The 25,330-nt window shown below is 30.9% G+C and overlaps 1 protein-coding gene and 1 long non-coding RNA gene across 10 annotated transcripts in view; one reads left to right on the top strand and one right to left on the bottom strand.

Annotated features, from left to right (window-relative positions):
- Positions 1 to 25,330, top strand: part of LOC147909255 (uncharacterized) — a 183,586-nt gene that overhangs the window by 55,703 nt on the left and 102,553 nt on the right. The gene's annotated exons all lie outside the window — the stretch shown is intronic.
- LOC105154834 (defective proboscis extension response 14) overlaps positions 1 to 25,330 on the bottom strand; it is a 204,661-nt gene that overhangs the window by 81,476 nt on the left and 97,855 nt on the right. For all 9 annotated transcript variants that reach the window (XM_087407155.1, XM_087407156.1, XM_087407153.1 and 6 more), the window contains one exon: positions 18,676 to 18,889. In XM_087407155.1, the coding sequence (XP_087263281.1) occupies positions 18,676 to 18,889 (214 nt within the window). The remainder of the gene's footprint in view (positions 1 to 18,675; positions 18,890 to 25,330) is intronic.

Below are 25,330 nucleotides of genomic sequence, written 5' to 3'. Positions count from 1 at the left end.
CTAGCGAGCGCGGAGCGCCACAATGAGGAACGAACGGGAAGAAATGCTGGATGCAGCGTGCGAGGACGAAAACTGAAATGGCGAGGCTGCGAGGAAGGCAGAAGGCGAAATGGTGGCATTCCATCTTGGCACCGCGAAGACAATATTGCTCAAAGACACTTTAAAAGTTCGGTAATAGAAGGTCCTATCCTTGTGAATGACATTGCGCAGCCTGCACGGCGCGTTTCGTTCGCTATCTTCACTTTCTTCTTCCCATCTGTTCTCGAGCAATCTGTCTGCGCTCTCTCTCTCCGTCCGAAAGCACACCGATTCACACGCATCCACCCCGTCGACGCTATAAAGACTCCAAATCGGAACTCTACCGTCGCGAGACTGAGATATGAATCTTAAAAATTGGTCGTACGCGCGTCGCTTTCCGCAATCAGTTTCCGCGTCACGTACGATACAGATTTCTTTCTCGTTCGTTCGTTTCCCTTTCGAATTTAATTAAATTATTCGATAATTTGTTTTATCTTCGTTCAGAAGTATTAAAACGACAAATTATAAATGCAGATTTTTTTTTTTTACGAAAGCTTTAACATGAGCAAACAAAATATTCATTATACGTCAAAATTAATGGAGTACCAAGAAACATGAAAGAGCTCGTATGGGATTGCGTGCATCAAATGCATAAATTTACATGAATAATATAAACATCTATAATATATAATATATGTAGAGCATATTAAGCCGTCAATACAATGAATATAAATAATAGCATCAAGCTCGTAATATCGCTTGATTGAACACACATCAGTTAATAACATAATTAAATCGGTCCCTTATAATATTATTACATTAAATATGCTTGGAAATTTTAAATAAAAAGTTGTCGGAAATAAATTATTGGTCAAGAAAATGATGCAACGGATTTTAATCTCGCACAATATTGGCATGCGCAGCGTAGCGTATTAACAAAATCCGCTTCCCAGTTTTAGCCATCAGGTTTCGTTCAATGTATTTTGCGCGGAGACGGTTGCATAATGTGGCGCAGCTTGCAGCACGGTAATACCATTACTAACCATCCAGCAAAGCTTCAAGAACCACTAGGCCCGCGGCGGACATTAATTTTTCTCATCCGCACCCTACCAAACCTACTCCGACGTTATTTACCGGAGCGAAACCGAGAAAAACGAGGTAGTAGTCGCGGAGAGAGGAGAGGAAGTCCCGGTTGCTACATCGCACATCGGTCGGGATTGTCGGGAACAACGCCGCCGGCCAGCCGCGAGACGAGCGACGTGAAGTGTTGCTGGAAAGGGCCTTCTGCCATTTCGTAAATCAGCCTGGCGAGCTAAAAGCTTTGCTCGAAGTCGGTGCACCATGAAAAGATCTAATGCGCGTCGCGCAAACGGTATGCCAAGCTTCTGCTATGGCCAGAAAAACATCATCACGGAAATGCACATCAGTTACCTTTTTTTATTTAAGTGCTAATACAACGACCACGAGTATCACATATTACCTTACTGCAAAGCGCATACATTAATATCAACGGTATGTATGGTGTATTAGAAACACGGTATTCAATACTGATCCAATTACATCTTGCATGCCGCTGCAAAATTTCCTCATACACTATTCGCATGCGTCTGCATATTTTCTGTGAAAAAATATGAATTATCTGTTACTTTCGACACCAAGTCATAATAAAGAAAGTTGCCTTCTCTTCTATCCCATTAAAGCCAACCGGGTGTGGCTAATAGAACTTAAATGGAATTAAAACTCATATTAAGCGTTAAAAGTTTATTAATTTTTAATCTAACCATATTAACGCCCTTTTTGCTTCTAACTTTGAATTTTATTTCGTTAAAAACGTAACAAACTTTGAAAAGTCTATTAATTATTACACGATTAATCATATAAATTTAGACGTGTTATAATATCTCCTAGCTGCTATTTAAATTAACAATTTTTATTTCACTGCGCAAGCATAATTACAAATTGTCATGCAAGTACCGTATAATATTTTAATAAGGTATTTTAATAAATCTCCGTCCCGGAGAGATTTAGAGTCGAAATTCTAATATAGAAATATTGAAGAAAATGCAAATTATATATTTATAATATATTATTATTTTCTTCAAATTTTCATGTCCTGAAAGAAAATATGTGATTTACTCAATCATGAAGAAAATGAATTGCTACTCGTGGATAGAAAATGATAACGTTCACTTCGTGAACGTTGCTACCATATTACGAGAGATAATATCGCGACATGAGAAATTGCTCGCGCCGTTATCTACCAACTCGAATCTCTTGGATTCCAATAGCAAATAAATAAATTATGCGAAATACCTGCTTTGACAAATGATTGACTCTATGTGCAGTTAATTGATCGAGTTGAACGAGTAACTGTTACTTGTAGATTGGGAAGCGCTCATCAGTGCTTACATTACACACATTACGAGAAATAATATCACTGTAGCATGCTGTTAAATTTCACTACACGAATGATAACGTTCTGGCCTTGATACGCAACAACACGATTTTTTGTTTACATACGTCACGTTCATGAAAAATAGCTTGATACCTGTTTTCCATGAATTTCAAGCTCGAAATCGCCTGCAATATTATTTTTCATAACACTGTCGCGATAAGTGAACGTTTCCTATCTACGAACAGTAATTACTATTCTGCTTGATTGTCTAAATATAGGGTCGTCAATCATTCATTAAAGCAGTTACTGTTTTGTTGCGATAATCTATTTTTCACTGTGATTTTCACTGTGTTTTCATTCATTTTCTGTTTGAGAAAGCTGTGTGATACAAATGATGTGATATACAAATCGTCGAATCGTATCGTTTCAATAACGTGTTAAGACTCCATCTGAAATCTAAGTTTTTTTTTTATTTCATTCTCTATGAAATAGAAAATGAATTAAATAAAGTTTTTAACATTCGAATAAAAAAACTATTGGTAATGAAATAGACATGTTGAAAAATAACCCTGACTTCTTTTGAAAAACGATAACAGTAAAAAAAACTTGGACGGATAAAAAAAGGTTCAGATTGCAAACCGAGGGAATAAAAATATTGCAGACGGAAGGTTAATAATTACCTTAAAACATACGAAATGGAATTTGATAAAGTATTAAAACATTGGTAATCCATTTGATAAAGTATTAAATATCACTCGGTATACAAAAAATATGCGTATCAAATTGGTGTGCGGTCTTAGTATTTATTGACACGAAACGATGAACGAGGCGTGTTTGTTTACGCATGGTCAGCATGCTATCATTCGTACATTGAGCAGGTAGACACGCGCCTCTCCGTGTTATCTCTCGAAATATGTGATCATTCTTTACAATTAACGATTACGAATAGTTAACGTCCGCGACAAACAAATCGTGTCGAGACGTTTATTGAGGCAAATATCTCACGCTGTTTACAATTTCGTGCGATCGTAGTTTCTCCATGTCATTTTTTCACTGCTGCGATATAATAATACGCATGAAATGTTGTATAGAATTAAATCCAGAAATGTGTCGTTTAAAATGTCACGTGGAATCTGCAATTAATAAGCGCGAGATAATTAACCTGAGAGGAGGTGCAGGTCTGGGGAGAGTATCGGCGAAGCAATCATGGAGTGAGTAATTCGTTAATTATCATTTTGCTTGTTGTCTGCGGAATTAATTGTTTATCATTATTATTTCATATACGCGATTATGTTTTGAAATATTAATTATTTTCGATACTCTGCTAATTCGAATATTATACATTTTACAATTCAACGTACTTGAATATATTGCAACTTACTCCGCCACTACTTAACGTATCGATAAGTAACAAATTATCTTTTTATATTAATCTGAAGTAGTGAATCTGTGAAAACTGTGTATCAGAGTAAGATTTAATGTGTAGATTTTACATAAATATCAAGTTTTTAAGAATCTAAAAATATTGTTAATCTTTAGTGTTATATAAACCTTAGTTTTTGGCACCTTTATTATATACATTCGGTCATTGTCCTGGATTAATTTTCATCATTTTTACAAATATATATGAATTATTAAACGATTTTTACATATACAATATTTTGACATTTTTAAGAAGTATTTGTACAATTATATATTCATAACAAATTGTAGATGAATAAATATAGTTAACAAAAAATGAGAGAAATGCACTGTTTCATATAAAAATATAAAACTCTAAAACAAAAATGTTTAAAGAAAAAATATAGTTCAATATCTTAAAATTGATATTTCAAACTACAAAAAAATTGTTCAAGTGTCGGCTGTCCAAAAAGTTTAGTTATTGAGTAACTTGAAAACAATGTTTTTTTTTAACATGAAGAGCTATAAATTAAAGATATATTACATCTATATTTTAAACAATGCATTTTATCATTACTATTGTGTTAAAAAAAAACTTATAATTTATTAGGAAATATTCTTTATAATATTACAGATAATATAATACGTAATATTACTGACAACGTTTAGCATAAGAGTGCAAAATTTTGTTTATTAAAGGCTAATATGTTGTTCTAGGGTTAAAGTCCTTTTTTAATAATTCACGAAATATTCCCGTAAGACAACCGAGAATTAGTTGAAAATAAAGAAAAAAATAAAAATCTTTTAATTACAAAAAATGTACACTTTGTACACACATTGGATCATTTGTGACTCAGAGGTGAATTTCAGAGTTATGCCAGTTAAAGGACATGCACAAATTGAGCGAAAACGCATAAAACTTGTTCTCTAGAAAAAGCCAAGCTTTTTTTAGGAATAGAAAGAGACCGATATTTGACCAGGTGTTCTTAGTATTTCAAAGGAAAGAAATGCGCAGGACCCAAGTGACCCAAAAGTGTGTATATTTTTTAGGTTTTCACAGATATTATCTTCAAAGATATCAGAAGGTACAGTTTGATATCTTCAAAGATACCAGAAGGAATAGTATAAAGATAATCTCTCGTAAATGCCAGAGATTTCTTTTGAGAAAAATGAGCTAAAATAGATTAGCGTTGATATTTAATAACTCTGGATTTTTATTCTAGAAAAAGAAATTATCTCCACAAGTACATCATACAATAATATTTTCTTCTCTTACATTTTGGAATAACTAGATTATATGTATACACAGGTAAGCTTTTTAAAATAACACCCAATTGAGAACATCATAAAAATATAAAAAGTTAATGATATGTATACATATATTCAATAATTACTTCAACAATTTTAATTCTCGTCAAGTATATAACTACTACTGATTAAATTTTCGATTTGTTTCGATTAAATTAAAATTGATTTAATTTTTTATTAATAAGTAAGGGAAAAATAAAGAAAAAAAAATAAAGAAACTGTATATAGGTAGAAAATATGAAGTTTAGGATATAAAATAGGATATAAAAATTCGAAATATGAAATTTTTATTTAATCATCTTTATGGTATTCATATTTCATAGAAGAGCTTGAACCAACCACATTTATATATTATATTTTTATGTGTAACATTTACAAAATACTATTTTAAAAAATGATTAATATTCAGATTTTATTTTCTTTTCTCTCTTTCACTTCCTCAAATATTTTTAGAAATAAAATTTGAGATTCACTTGGTTGCACTAAGAAAAAATATAGTCAATCTTAATATTCAGTTCAATACTGCCAAATAACATTTACTTAAAATAAATAAATATTTGTTTAATGACTGTTAAATCAAATTAATGGTTCTTGTATCAAATAAATATATCATTATATTTAATAAATATTTAGTTGGCAGTATTCAACTAAATATTTATTAAAACTTATTATATTTTTTATCAGTGTAGCCTTGTTAAATCTTCCTAGAATTTAATATTAAGCATTAATTAGTAAGCAAAATAAATATTTAATTTTTTTCAATGTATATATGTTATAAGCATAAATATATAAAAAGATAAGAAATATTTTATAATCTCGTGTTATATTTCTGTTAATTCATTTAATAAATATTGCAATAATGCTTTATTCTTATAATGCACCAATTTGATTCTAATCTTTTATAATTGTTATTTTATAAATGTTAGCTTATCTATAATTACACTTTCTATCTATCATTTAAAACAAAATAAAATGATGTGAGGATCAATAAATATTTCGTTCCGGAATACAGAATATTTTATATAAATTATCTCAGAATTAATCAGTTGTATATGAAAAATGCTCGATACTGACAGTGAAATATAATCTCTGACATATCATATTATAAAATAACTGTGACAACATGTCAGAAATATAGCAATTTGAGATTATTTATTAATATTATTTAAATTATGAAAATCTATAACAAATACAACATTAATAACTAACATAATTACTTATTCTTTAAAACCTTGTGATGGGGAACACACCAGAAATGCTTAATTAATTTCGGAAATGTTCTATTATAATATTGATAGTGATTATAGAATATCTTGTATAGACAAGCACAACTTAGTTGCAAACAGAATCAAATCTGAGTTCATTGTTATCTCAATTATTCATCTTGCTTGTAACAATTTATCTTGAACTCTTCTGATACCTAACTTATATTCGTGTTTTCATTATTGAGAAACATAATCCTCCTTATAATAAATAGCTGGCATATCTACTTCGCAAAATATGCCAGCGATCACGGTCGATTATTCTCCCTGAGTATTGTTCTTCGTAGTTTCTCTGCATATTGTTTTCATTTATACCTTGGAGAGTATTAACAATGCACTCGGTGTAGTTACATCTCCCATGAGAATCGATCGTAGTTTCATACCGTAAGCAAGTATCGTACATTCGCACAGATGCATACTGATTGTTTCTGCTATGTTTAAATGAAATAACCCGAGTATATAATCTAAAGATATAACTTCCGAACCCGTATCGATGAATTTTATCACAAGTAGATATACATTTTCATCTGCTCGGCACATTTTGCATACATTGCAGAGCTAAATTAAAAATCAAGCTAAAAATGCAAATAATTCTCTATAAACAGGACTCTTTGGCAAATCTATTTTTACCCCTTTACGAAAGAATATTTATATGCATATGTACGTGTGATTCAATACGAAAAAAAATGCAGTATGTGTATTTACATACGCTTTGATGCGGAAAAAAAAAAGAATATAAACGGAAAAAGGGTAATCGTCGCTGCACAGTCCAACCATTACACGGACACATTTCTACGTTACACGCGTTACTCGCATCAATCTACGAACGAACGAGTTAGGAATGCGCGATATATCCTACCCGTTTACACATGTATGCATCATATTCGCTCTCTGTACATATGCGTACTCGCTCATGCATTTATTTATGGAAGATTCCGGAGAGTCAGGCGGGCCAGATGCATGGCGCCACGACAAAATCGCGCTAGTTTCAAACGACACAGCTATCGCCATGAGAGAAGACTCAATTTACATACGCAACTTTTGCAGTTTAACGGCAAATACGCGCAGCCATATATATCATACGCGTGGCGAACTCTCAGTCAGTGGAGAGACCCCTGCGGTTGCTGTTTGCATTCGTGAAAGTACACTTCCACTTCCGTACAGCACGAACTGCTCTAACCTCGGCACTTATTGCATTACGAATTCTCAATTTTCTCCAAATGAGGTAAAACGGAAAGATACATTGCAACAAACACACAGATTGTTGCACAGTTGCAGACGTCTTTAAACTGGCGCGGCGTGGCGCGGCGATGCAGATAAAAAGATGTGATTTCTGAAAGTCAGTTGAGAATGTAGAATAAATAATTTTTTCTATTTCAACCTTTGTTTTCAAAAAATAATTTTCAAAATCAAAAGATTAGCTGATCTTTGTCTTTTTTTTTCTAAAACTTAATTATTATCATAAAAAAATGTTGCACTTATAACAGTGTGGATCCACTGAATTCTTATTTTTTAAAGGCTAATAAAATAAAGCTCATTAATTTTGAAAATATTTTTATTGTATCTTTTTGATATTTGAACTTTCATTTATCTATTTATTACATAGTGTTGAAAGATGTAATATGAATTCACGACACCAGTTCATCAGTTGAGAGTTAAGTAAACTTCAACAGTATACCACATGTCATTAAATTTGATAATTATATCAAAATATAAATAAAATATGATAATTCATTTATAAAATATATTCTATTTATAATAAAATTTAAAATAATTTACGTTACTAAAGAAATTATATATGAAGTATAATAGATAATTAAATAAAGATATAAAAAAACGGTATCTTTGATCAAATTACATAAAATTTGTGAAAAAACAAAGAGAATTCATTTGTTAAATATATATATATATGAAGAAGAAATAGAATTCATTTTTCTTGTTATTTCGATACTTTTTAACACTTTTATTTTCATAATTTTATATCGAAGCGGAAATATATATTATTGGTTATTGCAATTCAGTTGATAATAGGTTAATAGATCTGTTTGCTTGCACTCTTTGCATTCAGCATCTGTGATTCTCTTTTTTCAACGTCCGAATTAATTTTTCTAATCATATCACTTCAAGTGCAAAAATTTTGGGGGATTTCAAGCAATGCAAACAGACATAAATAACAGACATAAATAAAAAAATATCCGAAAAAACTGTCAAAGCCGAAAGAAAAAAACCATTAATTTTCGAATTTTCTGTTCTAAAATTCTAATATATTTCTGTTATTTACATCTCTATAATTAAATAATTTTTATTGTTTTAATAGAAAGCACTTTTATATTCATACATTTTTCTAATATAAAAATTCCATAGTATGCAATATTACTAAAAGCATTTAAGCTTAAAAAGCATATTTATTAATTTTAACTAACTTTCAAACTTTCAAAATCGATTTTCCCGAGACTCGCGCGTTTAGGGACATTCTGATGTACATGCGTATGTGTCACACAGCAAGTTCAGGAATATAATTACATTAATATAATGTTAACAGAATAGAACGCGCGGGATAACTTAATATCGCGCTTATTATATGAATACCTTACTTTCATCGATTGCTGACGGTTGTAGAGCGCTAGTTATAGACTGATATGACTGATAATCAACGAAGAAAATTAATTAATATACGTAATAGTAACAGAGAGACAGGTCCTATATGCGGGAGAAAAACCTTTAAATAAATCAGAGTAATGCATTTATTGGCCAGAGGAAAATCCGCTTTCGTTAATCTCGTTATTGTTAATTAATGGATGCCGATAGAAGTGACTGATTGATAATTCGCATTTGCTGGTACAAACACTTGCAACGTTCGCGCTTATAATCGGTGCCGCGTTAATGGATGGTTGTTATTTGGCGCGCGCGATCAAGCGTCTCCACATGCGACAACGTTAACGAGATATTAAATGATAGCGGTCGCACGCAAAGCTGTCGCCAAATGCACGAGTGTGGTGGTTATACTGATGTATTTCAATCGTTATAGTTAACGATCGATTTGTCTGTAGTTGTCATTTGGCAACCCTCAGCAATGTTATTTCCCTTTCGATCCTTTTTGATCTTATTTTCATTCACGAGAACAAAATGTTCGTATTTAAATTTATCACTGAAAAGATTTATTCTCTTCGCTACAAACTTCTCTTGCGAGATGATTATCGGGTAGCAAAATCTTTCATTTTATCACAATGGGAAATATCAGAAAGCTCGATAACAGGATACAACGGTATAAGGAACGGTAGAGGAAAGGTAACTGTAGACGAAACTCATTTCAGTACCATCCACAGAGTCGGCGAATTAGAATGTATTTTAACGTTGGCCCCTGAGAAATTAGGATTCTCGCTACTGCCATAGAATCCCTCCGAGGCAGCCTGTGCAGTTCGATGTTAAACGCTTGGGCGCGATAATTATACGCTTCTGGAACGCTGCGTGTCCCGTGAATGCGATTAACTCTCGGTATTTCGGCATCGGACTTAATCTAAGCGTTATCATCTAAATTACGCGGTTCGAGAACTAGCCATGCGTCCCAAATCTCAATCTTCCGTGATTTGCCAACTCGATTCCGTTCGTTCGAATATTGGATAATGCTCGCACGAAATGATTGAATGAGCAAATTTGTAGTAAAGAGAGAATTTAAGAATATTACACTGCTATAATAAACGGGAAGCGTGATTTAATTCTATTTTTTGCTTACTGATGTATCTGCTTCCTCTCATTTGTACATTGTAATTTTAATATTACTTGCAAAACTACTATATATGGAACCGCCAAAGGCGGGAAATTTTAACGCGCGGAAATCTCGCATGAAATACTCGTCAATCGAAGGTAAAAATGCGCCGATCACAAAAACTGTTCAAACTCGTCAGCAACCATCGCCCTTTCTAGTGTTCTTGCATTTCTCTTTATTTGGAACGCTGATGCACATATAACCCATGAGAATTACTGTGCAGTCGAACAAAATTTCTACGGAAAATCGCAAGCTCGCGTGCTTAGCTACAACGTCTGCCGTTTTAATGGACGCTCACGTTAATAATGCCGCTGATGTAAGCACTTTTAGAGTTACCAGCTGTACGATTCGGTAAGAATCCCTGACATCGAATACGATAAGAGGCAGAGAACGATAACAGCCATTAGAAAAGATAAAGCGTCCGTAGCATCTGTACTAAGGCATCCGAAAATTACTGGTATAACAAGCGCAATTGCGAGCGCTGTTAGAGCGCTGTTTATCAACTTGAATTTCTCTTCCGCAAAAAAACCGTGCTTCAGTTACTTAAAGTTCGATCTTGTCGCGCGGTCGACCGAGAATGAAAATTTACCACGCCGGTAACGGCGGTGCGGCTCGTTTATACGAGGCATTACGAGGCATAATCTAACGCGACGCTATTACGAAGCGGTAAGAAAAACGTTGCCGCGTCCAATGCGAAGGAGGAACTCATTGTTTCACTACTAGGATAATGCCCCCGTTTTCGCGTCCTCTTCTTTTCTCTTTCTCTCTTACTCTGTCTTTAGAAGCTGAGAGATCCACGCCAGGAATTCGTCGATGTAATTTCGCACGAGCAATAGAGCGACATGTTGGAATTTGCACAAGCGTTCTTTTGTCGTCGGCAATATTACTATGACGGATTCTTGGCTGTGAACGCAGCCAAGCTATTTCGCAGCGAATAAGAACGGATAAGAGATCGCATGATTATTACGCGATCGATCATATTCGCCATTCAAACTTCTCACGCGAACGGAATATATATAACACCAGAATCGATTTGTAATAATTCTTTAATATCTTCCAACATGATTGGCTATAATTGCTCATTTTAGGAAGTATAACATACATACACCGGAAAATGAGTTCACCGAAATATATAAAAACTAGGTTTAGATCTAAAAATAATTTTATTTGAATACATTAAAAAAAAAAGTGTTTAATTTTAAGATATTAAAATGTTTTACTCTTATTTCCGTTTTTATTTCCGTTTTTTAAATATTTAAAGAGGTTTCAGTTTTAAACTTTTTCATTATACTCGTATAAAACACTACATATGTTTGGATTTAAAACAGTAAACCGTTTTTAATATTGAAATATCTTTCTATTATTATTAAATGTTTGTTTTACAAAGATGTTTTAAACGTAAACATTTTAAACACTGCACCTTTTGCAGTGTAAATGAATGTCCTACATAATTATTTTGATAGTCAATTCATACAGCATAGATCTCCAAGGGACATCCTAACGACATCCAGAGTATGCCTGAGGACCTAGATAAAGTATGCTAAGAAAACAAAATTATTTTCCGATCTGTATCTAATTATCTATATCTAACTGTTTTTAAATAACTTCAACAAAACCATTCTTTCCGTGTAGTTTTAATATTTCAAACAGTTCGATATCATATCATTGATTAAGAAGCATGATGAAGTATCGAAATCGTACTCGCTAACGGAAATTTAGTGCAATCTGTTCTTCACTCTAGTGAGAATTACGGCTTTTGGATACACTATAATAAGAACGGGGAAAGGGATTGAGAGAGGAAATAAGAATCGACTGTTAAGGGAGTAAACTTTTCTTTGTAAATAAGCGTGACAGGTACCTGCAGACTGGTTGCGACTGTGTAATAAGACTTCGGTAGAGCACCCGGTATTGGCAAGCCTTGATTTATTTCAGCCAACCGAGAACGTCGGTACGTGTACGGTAAAGGAAAGCGGGTGGTGACCCGTAGTCGAGTACATGGCTCCTTTCTTCCCCGTCGCGAAAAGCGCGGGATTGCATAAGCTGCCGTTACAATCCCTATATTCCACGACTTTCGACTTTATAACGGAACGTTCGTCTGCGAATATGGTCGTCGTCGTAAGAAAACCAATCCCCAAAATCCCACATTGCACGTACAATCTTCGGACGTTACCTCGATCGACCTCGTCTCAATCTAATCGCTTGAATATTCTTCCTGGCAGTCGCGTGCAATACATATCGCATCTATGCGAAAATTTCACCATTCCTAAGCCACATCGGGATCGGCATATCCTTTCTTGGATATTAAGTGAATATGAAATGAATGCCACGTTCGAAGAACGGTGCACGTGCAGCGCAGCTTCTTTGCTGACAGGCGATCGATTTGATAACATTAAAAGATACGATGAAAGCCTCTCGTCCATTTTGAATCGTACAAGTCACTTTTATAGGTAATAACAGAAATATTAAAAATTAAATAGTTTTAAATCTTTAAATCTATCGAAAGTAGTTTATAATTTTTTGAGATGTTCGAAATTGTCGAAGCTTAAAAATATAACTAACATTCTCCTCGTAAAAGATAACTACACGAAAAGAAAAAAATTTAGTTATTATAAATACAGTTTTAAAAATAATTTTGTTGGATCATTAAACTAATTAAATAGAATGCTTAAATGTTGATGGCTATACTGCAAAAGATATTTAGAGAATTTTTAGAAAATTTTTAGAATTTCTAAAAAATATTTAAAGAATTATAAATATTTTTATTTAAAGAGAAATATTTAAAAAATTTGTATAGTCTAGCAACCAGTTTGAGAATCTTGATTACTTATTTTGATGGTCCAACAAAATTATTTTCAAATCTGTATCTAAATTTTTAAATTTAAACTTTAGCAAAATTATTTTTTCTGTGCATGTCTTCAACAAGATATTTGATACCCATTGGATAAAGAATGACATATGGGCATAGCAATTTACAGCATCATTCTTATACATATCGTCATTGCAAAGAGGTACTTTATAAATATAGAAAATAAATCCTATAAGGTGCAGTAGAGCATGAAAGAAGATTTAGAAGTATTTTTAACTACATAATAAAAGATTATCAGTCGATTAAAAGCATCCCCTGGTGAAAATTTTTTTTATAATTTTTATACGAATAGGAATATTTTTCAGAAATACTCAGAAATATTCGGAAAATTTACATCTTCTCTCAGAATTTTTCATACAAGTGAATTATGAAATATTCTGAAATTTCTCATCCTATAAATTTTAAAAAATATTTTTTAATTTTTTAGATTTTATAATATTTCATCAGAAATTATACTTACAAAAAATCTTAGAAATCTTATGATATTTTATAATTAACATATATGAAAAATTCTAAGAAAAATGTAGATTTTTTTGAGAAGTATTTCAATTTGTATAAAAAATGTGAGAAAGTTATAAAATTATATAGAAATTCTGAAAAATTATATAGATATTCTAAAAAATTCTATAAAAAATTCTGAGAAAAATTTTCACCAGGATTCTGTAAGCAGAAATATAACAAAATCTCTAAAAGTGAATCAATATATTACTAACATCAGTGTTATTTAACTGTAATCATCAGCGAATATTTACTGTATTTCAGTAATAATACTGATTCACTTTTAGAAGTTATGATTTTCTGCAGATTCAATCTATAGAAACCATAACTTCTAAAAATAAACTTGTGTGTGTGTGTGTGTGTGTGTGTGTGTGTGTGTGTGTGTGTGTGTGTGTATCATTACTGAAAAATAGTAACTATTCACTGATGATTACAGTTACAAATGTAGCATTGAAATCAGTAATATACTGATTCTTTTAGAGACTAGTATATCTCACAATGATAAGGTTCTAACATTGATCTATTTTAGCTTTGGTACTTGCAGATTTAATCTACTTTATGTGCTTTGATGTACAATACATCTTTGTATGAAAATGATTTCAATCTATATACATAAAATGGGCAAAGTTCTTTTTGAAATTTTTATTGTTTTATTTTATAGCGATTTTATATATTAACTGTTCAAAACGACGAAGAAACGTTTTCTCTCTCTTTCTTGTATTAATTTCGCACTCTTTTTGTACCGGGCCGACATCAATCGATAGGCCATTATGGAAATCCGATTAGAATGTGGCTCCAGGCTCGTAAAATTCACAACGCCAGAGTTCAATGTAGATCGGTAGTGAAACGAGAGACTGGGCGCTGGCACAAGCAGTTTACGCCCTCGGAAAAGCCGCCGTCGCTAGCGGAATTTAAGTTCCTAACTATTTGAACGTTTGCCAGAAATAAAGCTTCCGTATAGTGCCCGCCGACCAGGAATTATTTCTTCTAAGTTCTGTAAAGCAACTTTATTTTTACGTAAGCGAGTCCACTTGCCGATATTGAACGGTTTATAGCCTACAATAATGAACAATGTTATCTTGGCTTACGCATAATAACATAAATAGCTCATCAGGAGACAATGATAGCTTTTTGATTAATGGAAGGATAAGAGAATGAAAGAAAAGTAAAGTCGCGATAATAAATGATGCCCGTCGCAACTTTTACAGGTCATTACAGAAATCTTTGCGCGCGATAAGGGCAAAACGGCGAATAAACTACCAGATGTAGAAATGCGTAAAAGAAGATCGAAAAAAAGGAAGAGCCATATCTCGACGTTAACGAACACATCGGCAAGTTCTCAAAAGAAATCATTATTCGCGCATTTTTCTTTGTTTGTCCAAGAATGAAGTAATATTCTAAGAAATCACGATGCTGTGTAAAATTTAAACGTCACAAAGTTTTATTTTATGTGTGAATTATTGAATATACAAGAATTATTGCTGTGTTGATAAAAAAATGACATAAATAAAAATATTAAAGTTTTTAAGATAATGAAAAGAAATTGATCTTAAAGATTTATATAATATAGGGGAGACTGGGGCACCTCCCCCATGTCACAAAAATTCAAATTCTTAAAAGTGCACCTAAATATATCTAAATATAAAACAATTTTTGAATTATTTTTTTTAATAATTAAAGTATAATGTATATTTTAAAATTTAATTAGTATATTTATTAAATATTTATTAGTTTTTAAGAAAAAAATAAAAACATATTTTTTTTTAAATGACCCATGCCGGGATATCATGGATTACATTTAAAATAGTAGAATTATGCAAGAAATAACAGTGATGAAAGTTGAAAAATATTTTCAATTAACTTACACATTCTTAGTCACTAATATAATAAAATATAATTATAACTAATAATTATTAAATAATAAAATAGAAAGTTATAAGAAAACAAATGAAAAATAACCATTAATATAAGATAAAAAATATATTACGATAAAATAAAATTAATTGCTTAGAAGTATAAACTGCCTTTTTAGTACATATATTTTCTATATTGTCCTGTTTTATCATGAATATTTAATGTATGACCCATGGTACCTTAACTATACATTTAATTATATAATTTAATAGAAAACTGTAAAAAATAAATGTTAGATTATTACTTGTAACGTAGTAACTTGAAAAAAAATGTGTAGAAACTTGCATCTTATCTTCATACATGTATCTTCTACTACAAAAATAATATTAAAACATTTTTATGCGATTAAAAAGTTACTTTTGCACTACGAAAATCATTAATGATCGATGCTTTTCGATACAATAAAAATTTAATCACTGCCACTTAGATAAAAAGTATGGGCAACGAAGTAATGTATTAGTAATAATATTAATTTAAACATTCTAGATTATATGTTAATTAAACAATCGATGATGATACCCATGGTACCTTGATTTCCCCTATTTTTGTGGAAAAACGTGACTCATTTTTGACACATAGCTCATTTATATGGAAAAATGTCCCAACTCTGATAAGAAATTAAATTTACATTTTATTATAGCTGCAATGTTCGAATTTTAAATACTTACAGCATAGTTTTAAACACAGACTTCTATAATTAGACTATTCATTTTGTTAGATTATTTTGCATGGATAGAAAAGAGATAAAAATGGTGTCGAGAAGAAAGAATCTTCTTGTCTATAGAACTCTGTATTATAATTTTAATAAATATACATTATCATTAAAAATATAATATGGAAAGAAAGTGAAGTAATAAAAATTGTACATTCATTATCATATTTAAAACAATGTTTCAATTATAATAAGAACTTGTAAAAAAAGATTTCTAATGAAAAGTTGCTAATTTTGAGGTATCACTTTTCTATTAACGCAACGATACGCTGTCATACATAAAAAGATTCGTTTTAAAAAATCATATCGGCAAAGGAAATCAGAATATATACCTCGATCAAGCTGTTCCATTATTCCTACTACTCGAGAGATTCTTAATGTACGTACAAGAAAGATCATCATTTACTATATCGATATTCAACCGAAGGTTATGTAAAAATGATACGCTTGAACAGACTTTATAACTTAAAACGAAAGCCGAACGATATGTAGAAGAATAATATACCGCAATCGTTCGTTCCACCAGTTGGATCCGCGAAATATTCCGTTTATTTCACAGAGCATGGAATTTATTTCAGTCCTGTACCTGGTATTTCGGTCAGATATTTCATAACCCTCCTATTGCAGCTACGGTGACTGAAAAATATTTCGATATCTGCATACCTATATTGATTTCATCTCGCGACGCTTTCTATCTCTTTTCTGTCCTCGTCTTTCTATCATTGCATCTTTCACCACGTACTTATCTGTAGGCGTTCTTATCACTATGTTTCTTTCTCGTAATGCAGTCTAACAAGCATGTGCATTTGTTAAATCGAGATTTTATACTAGTACATATACGTGATAAATACAACTATGGTAAAGTATGAAACTTTAAGATACATTTTGCATCCAATAATCCAATTTGAAATGTATCTCCCTCTTTGCATATGTCAGAGAGTTAACTATATATTCACAGTCGTATTAAGTAAATCTAATTATACTGAATATTATACTTTTCACAAACTTTTGAGAAAAACGTAAGAATGAAGTTTTCTGTATCGATCAATAAAGACTTAACTATCTGCTGAAGTAAAGAATAGTATACTTTTGAAAGATGTTCTGATAACGATGTTACAGCGCTCGTCACCATAAATTTATACTTTGCGACATACGTCACTCGTGCTCGTGGTACCATAATTAATTTACAGATTCTATGCATATGTGTGTTTTGTGTGTGTGTGTTTTTAATCGCTCTTATTCGAATATATAAATTTTGAAACCTCAAGTGTTCCAAGTTCTCTTTTCAACGCGCGCCAGTCTCATTAATCTCGGCCGAACTATTCGCCTAGCTACACGTAGCTAAAACCGTCATGCTATAGAGATATCATCGGACGTTGTAGATGAAAGCCCGAATTTGATCTTCAAAGTGTCTATTAGTCTTACATCCGTTATTAATCAAATATAGCTGACAACTGCGATATTGCCCGCTATCAATCAATCATTGATAGTCGGCTGAGTCAGTCACGAATTATCCATGCAAGTCCATTATGCATACATGATAGATGATAATGAGCTTACTGTGCTATTAGAACAAGTTACACTTCGTTATTGAAATTAAGTATCTTTATTCGTTGCAACTAAAGGAAGACGATGTTATCACTGCCGGAGTGTATAGTTTAACACATTTCTGTATTTTGTTCGATACACGTATCCACATGCAATCGTGCAACTCGTATATCAAAGACTGGCGTAGCTACATTGTCAATAATAAAAGAAAAATACAGATACGCGCGAATAGAAAAAGACAGAAAGGAAGGGTAGAACGAAAAGGGAGGATACGAGTAAAGGACGGGAGTCCAATTAAGTGGCGTGGGACGTGGGTGCCACGAGAACATCGTTACAGCATCGAGATCGCCATTATGCCACGAAGAGGACGACCCTAACGACGTGGCTACCGTGATTTATGGTCCAGCGAAAACGCGCCACGGGACACATGGATTATGTATCCAGAGAACGACTTTCTAGTTGTAGTACTTTATAAAAGTAAATTAAGACAATAATGCATCATGGTCTTTCATCTTTACCATTAGCATAATTAGTCTTCACTTTATGCAAATAGTTACAATTGTCACGAATTACAAACATCTCGAAACAAACGCCTCGTAGCAATTACGCCGAAAATAGAAAGTTTTGTATGATGATACAGGGTTGCTTCAGAGGTTCCACATGCTTTAATTACGGAATTCTTTAAGTGATTTGGAAATTTCCTTTTGACGAAAACTGTTTAACTTGAATTTAAATAACCTTCTAATTGCCAACAAATCGACATTGTACATTTGTTTTCTTATTATGCTTTATAATATCAGCGCTTTCGATAATGGCAATGATTTTGAGATATTCTGTACAAACACGATGATTTACGGGTCGCAATGCGGTCATCAGATCAAAGTACATATCATTAGTAGCAGTAGGAAATAGCAGCTCTTGATTGCTTCGAGGTTGCCAAGTCCCGGACGGTTAGATGAACACACACGCAATGACGCGCTCACTTACCTGACACCGCTAGATGGACAGTTCTGATTAATGGTGGGTGGGCGCTGACTTGACACTCGTAAAGGCCGGCATCGCGTTCCGTAGCGGAGCGTAGAAACAATCGCCAATCATTGGGTTTCTCAAAGGCTAGGGAGAATCTGGAGTCACTCGCGTACGTATCGAGACCAATAGTGAGTAAATGAAGCTCCTCTCCCCGTCTACGCACCCAAGACACCTGTAATGAAAAAAAAAGCAGTGCTTGATACAGTCCATCAGAATTTTCCACAGAGTTTTTTAATCCTGGATTACAGCGACGAGTCATTTGGACCCAAGAGAAAATTTTAGACGATTAATACTATAAGGTTCTAAATTGTAAATAAAAATCTTTGAATCTTTTACCATCGCCGTAAGACGGAAATTACGTACTTCAAACAAGATGTTTTAGAACTTATGAGTAGTTTTTATAGCTAACTGCAGCTATAAAACAGCTATGAAAACTCTCAACTACGATAGTTAATTAAAGAGGTTAACAAAATAATAAGAAAGACATAATTTTCTCCTCTTCTTTATTAACAATTAATTAAATTGTAAAATGGAAAATAGAATTTCTATTGACATCTTTCTCTGGTCACCTACTAGTGACCTCCGAAAACTATTAGCCCCAGAACTCGGAAAGTCACTATTCACTTCTGAACTTTACACGCGATATACAAGGGTGCAGACAAGGCATATTTATACGCGGTAGACTTTCGTGAGTGGACGTATAAGAATAGTCTTGTACCTTTCACGAAAAAGAGAGAGAGAGAGAGAGGGAGAGAGAGTGCCAAGAACACTTTGCATAAATCATGCACATCGAAGCTAATGGAACAGTGTGCCATAAAAATACGACCGTATTGCCCGTAAATCACAGTAAGTTATGCCGTTAACTGCTATTATCTGACGCAAATATATGTCCGCATTTTAAAACCGATTGTATCGCTCCCCATTCATTAAATTAGATAGAAGGTTTATGCACAAAAAAGTTCTGACAACTTCGATAAACTTAGTCAAGAAGATAAACTCACAAGATGTTTTTGGCACTAATTTCTTTTTCCATGCTAAGGCAGAAAAGAAATTAATAAATGTTTCAAAATGGGGTAAAAAGTCGGACTATGTACAATTGTCCATCAAAAAACATTATACGAAAAATTGATAAATATTGATAAATATTTCAATAAAATAGAAAATGCTTTTAAGTATATTAAGACATAAATAATATTTTACAAATAATTTTACAATATTTAATCTGTTTGTCTTATAAAAGTTATGATTTTAACCAATTGCGCCAATTGCATATACAAATTTATGTATTTAAAGTATAAAATTAAATTTTTTTACATTACTTATGCTTCGATATCCAATAAAATACCTGTAAGTATTATATGTTTTATGTTTATGAATATGTATATATTTTAATATAAATGAATTGATATTATGTATTTTTTCATATGGAGGAATTTTTAAAATAAATGATAAAAGATCCGTATTACATAACGTACGCAGATATCAAAGAAATATTAATTTTAATTAAATTAAAAATAATGAAAACTTAATAGATAAAATTTAACTTTGTTATAACAAAGGTAAAATATTCTAATTGCTAAAAAAGATATTATTAGATACCTAATAATAATCGCATTCTTTTACTTGTTTTAAAAAGATAAATTTATAATAATGATATAATAAAATAATGTAATAAGAAATTTGATTAATTAAAGAATTCTTTGTAAAGTTTCACGCATCGATATGATTCTAATGATTAGTACAACTGTAATTAATCGATATTTGTATTTCATTTTCACAATTTATAAAAATTACATAATTTTTCTCTTGAAAAAATCTGGCTTTAAAATAATAATGATAAATTAATTTACATATGATAATATTACATATTTTTTATCAAATATATATATATATATATATATATATATATATATATAAAATTCTTCAAATAAACGGTAGATTTAAATTATTCTTCAAATAAACGAAGAAGATTTAATACGATAGGATAGCCCAGAAATTGACTTGAAATGCAAAAAACAGAATATTTGCTCAAATTTATTTTATAATAAAGTAAACATTTTTCGAGATGACTACTCTTGATGTTTGTTTTTAAATATATGGAACGTTGGTCGTCAACACGTGTAATCATATATACACACCGCCATTGAGAAGCAACATGATTTTTTTTCATCGTTTACTCCACGAGATTATTTTTTACGACTATATTCAATTATCTCTAATTCTTACTTTAATTTACCGCTAATAAGTAATTCTGATGTATCAAGCAGATATTTTGCAATATTTATTCTTTTAAAATAAAAATCGAAGTTATTGAAATTTTTTAATTATTTTAACAAAGCATTTACAAATAATTATTTCTTTAACGATGCTTAAATTTGAATACATTTTATAATGCGATTTAAACTTTTCGTTAGTATATGTAATTTGTCCATTACTGTTTCTAGAAAGCGCGGAATAACAAAAGAATTGTTGGATCCAATAATATCAATATCAAAAATATGTACGTAATTTATTTTTGTGAACGTTTATTAATAATCTTTTATATACTTTGACGGAATTACGCATTGTGCACACTTAATACCGGAAATACCGAACAAAATAAAAAATTATGTATAGTTACGACCAATAAATGTAATATGTATGCGTTGTATAATAAAAGGTATATATACAATTTAAATTTATTGTTTATGCATATCTTTTTACAAAATAATATATATTTCTATTGGAAACCATATTATTTTAATACTTGATTTAATCGTACATAAATTTTTTCACAGTGCGCAAAATCGTATTTAAAGTGACTATAATAAATTAATAAATAAAAAAAAGATATGCATAAACAATAAATTTTCATGATTTATTAAACTTATTATATATAAAAATATGTTTGGGGATTACGCGTACATAATTTTATTGCCTTGAAGATGCAAAATGTTTTGGCACAAAATAGTAATAATAATCTAATTTACGTATCTTTTCCAGTAACAAATAAAATAGATTTTATTCTTTGATTCAATTAGATTCAATGTACATTGTTGAAATATTTATTGAAATTCATTTGGAACTTCAGTAGGAATCTATTCTAAATATTTTATAAGGTATATTACACGCGCGTATCTCAATACAAGACGTGAATTACTTCGGAAATGTTAAATACTTCGAGACAACGAAAATTAGTTCAGTAAAAATTCTATAAAGTATTAAATATTTCAAAGTGATAGCAATTTAGGTTTGGTTTTTTACAGCGTGCACGGTTTGGATCTTTTGCTAATTTATACATAAAGTCGCCGCATTATCATTTGCAAATCGAAATTCGAATGTCTCGTACATCGCGATTGTTTATAAAGGGAACATTACGCTATCATTCCTATTCCGATATTCAAATCGATAGGTAGCTGGGCAAGCTGCTTCGTGCGTAGTGTTATTATAAAACATGACACGATAAAAAAACATAAAGAGAATATTAGTAATTAGAAATATACATCTTTCTCTATTAAATTATTCCTCTACGCTTGATTGATAAAATCTTTCGATTTAAAAGATTTTTATTAAGAATGTATCAGCAATAAAGTTCCTGCAAAAATTTAAATTTGAAATTGTATTAATATTTATACTATTCATATAAATGTAAATATTAAAACTATACATATGCATATAAAACAGTTGTATGAATAACCTCATATATACATTTATTTAACACAACACATTTTATAATTTATTTATTGCATTTATCATTATATTTTTATTGTTATAATACTTTAACTTTAAATATGAAAAAATTTAAGTATAGAAAGAATGTTATTTTCAGTTAAAGGATCTTAATGTTTAATGATATTTACGTGCATATTTACAAACACATTTTTTTTTATTTTATAAATTTATTGCGCACCTATTCGGTTTATCGGACTTGAAACGCAATTCTAAACTGAAGCTGGAAATAACATTACAGATTATATAGATCATTTAATAATGCTAACAAGCATCTTAAAATAAAAAAACTTATTAACTTACATAAAAATTTATTTTGTATAAATATTTTAAATAATCAAGACTATTTATGAAGTTATTTATGAAATATTCATCAAGATTATGTATTTATAAAGTTTTATTGCGATTTACTAATTTGTTGCTCTGTAAATAAATAAAATTTAATACATAAAGTAAACCTGTTAATAAATGTAATAAACATTCTGTTAGTAAACAAAATAAACTTTATTTATTTACAAAACAACTAATTAATGAATCGCGATAAAATTTTGTAAATACATAATCTTGATAAATATTTCATAAATAACTTCATAAATAGTCTCGATTATTTAAAGTATTTATACAAAAAAATTGAAATTTTCGTAAATTAATAAGTTTTTTATTTTAAGATGCTTATTTTAGCATAATTACTAAAAAAAATGATCTATGTAATTTGTGATGTTATTTCCAGCTTCAGTTTATGAATGCATTTCAAGTCCGACAAACCGAATCGATACGCAACAGATTTATACAAAAAAATGTATTTGCAAATTTGCATGTGAATATTATTATGCACTAAGATCTGCTTCGACTGAAAATAGCGTTTTTTCTGTTATTTGAATTTTTGTCATTATTTTTAAAGTATTATAACAACGAAAAAAAAAATAATCTTGATTTATTTAGAATATTTATACAAAAAAATTGAAATTTTTATCATAATTTTTTAAATTGAAATATTACACAATAAAAAACAATAATAAATGAGTAATTAAATTATAAGAATATTTTGTTAAATAAATATATTATATGTGTGTAAATGAAATTATTTAACACAAGTTTTCATAAATATATAGTTTTATTTATTTTTATTTGAAAAGTATAAATATTGATATACTTCTAGTAGTAAAGTTCCTTTTTGAAGAGACAACGGATGATACATCCTGAGTGCTAAGAGAAATGAGTTTATTATTAGAACAAAAAATGATTGATGAATTTATTATGATTTTTTAAACACTATAATAAAATTTTCTTTTATTAAGTACTTTTTAAGTTATTAGATTTGAAAGTTACAATATTACCGACATTAGCATTATCCAAGGTTTCAGACCGACGGTTGGAATTTCTTAAATGTTGTTCAGAATCATGACCTGAATAACATTTGTCAAGATCAACGCTATTGAAGATTGTTTCTCTTACTTTTACTTTTAATAAATTTTTGATAAAAATAAATTTTTAGTGCAAAAATGAAAATAAGAGGAACAACTTTCAATAGCCTTAATCTTGATAAATGTCTAGATTATAATCCTGATTTGAAGTCGTCATTTAAAATTGGATATCCTGTATATTTGTAGAATCATTTATATATGTAAAGAAATAATCTACGTGATAACAGGAAATTTACAATCTTTTTTAATTTTTCATACGGGTTTATGTTTTCTCATAGCTAGTTGCTTTTTTTCTTTTATTCTGGAGAATTGTTTATTCTGTATAAGAGAAACGAAGAAAATGGAAAAGTACGAAATACGCGTTTTGTCGATTTTACAAATGACTCCAGTATCGATCCTTTTCGTTCTTCGGCTCTCGAATATTGTAGTATGTCGTACCAAGAAATAATCATACAGTATTATAGAATCAATGTCCATGAAAAGATGGCTGTGAATATTGGATTGGCTATGTACAAGCTGTTTTTGAGTTTAGTTGCTCTTTTCTGCTTTAATGCAACTGTTATTTTTTCGGAAAAACTGTTGTATACCATGGTTGCGACTTTCTCATTCTAAAATTTCATAATTCTTTTCTCTTATTTCCAGACAAAATTTTATGATTTTCCTAATGTTATTAATATTTTGTATTTGTGTCTTGATTTAGAAATCGTCAAATGTTATTGTGAGAGCAATTTGGCTAATTCTTATGAAAGTTTTGTTGGTACGAAAAGTATATGCGGCAATCCATAATGTTCCTCTGACAGTGCATTTATAATAATTGTTGAGCTGGTACTATGTAGATGTGATGTACGCGTATTAAACTTCTTTAAAACCAAGAATTTTAGTTTTCCAGAAAATTTTGCAACATTTCCTGACTTTTTTCTGATTTCTATTACAGTTTTCTGGCAATCCTGCATACTTCATATGGTCATATCTATGCAAGAAGGATCAGAATTACAAATTAACGTTTCGTCACTTGCTTACTAGACAGTTATTTCTTGTGAAATCGTAAAATTCGAATGCATCTCATATCATGTTCCGTATATCGTCCGTCAATTTGGGAGTAATTTGCTTATCGCTTTCATATCGAGAGTGCGGAGTACTACGATTAATGTGATGGAGTATGCAGCTCGTGTGATTTAAGTAACGGAGAACTGTGATGTATCGATCGTTTAATAGCACTTGTATCCTGCAGAATTTATGTGTTCCTATTATATTGCAAGTGTCATATATGTCTTGTATATTTTCAGGTTACTCGCGCTAGAATTAGCTGCTTGATAGTTCGATTCGCATTAAGCCTTTACACGAAGAACGAGAGTCGCAGGTCGCAAGATTAGAAATTAACCTAATGTGTTTTAATTATTATATGATAGGACACACAGAACGTAAAAGCACAGGAGTAGAAAGTTGGTGAAATTCAACTTTCGCGTCCCATAAAGTCCCAT

The sequence above is a fragment of the Acromyrmex echinatior genome, chromosome 6 (assembly GCF_024713525.1).
Source record: "Acromyrmex echinatior isolate Ae372 chromosome 6, ASM2471352v2, whole genome shotgun sequence".
Taxonomy (NCBI): domain Eukaryota; kingdom Metazoa; phylum Arthropoda; class Insecta; order Hymenoptera; family Formicidae; genus Acromyrmex; species Acromyrmex echinatior.
This window is presented reverse-complemented; position numbering and strand designations above follow the sequence as displayed.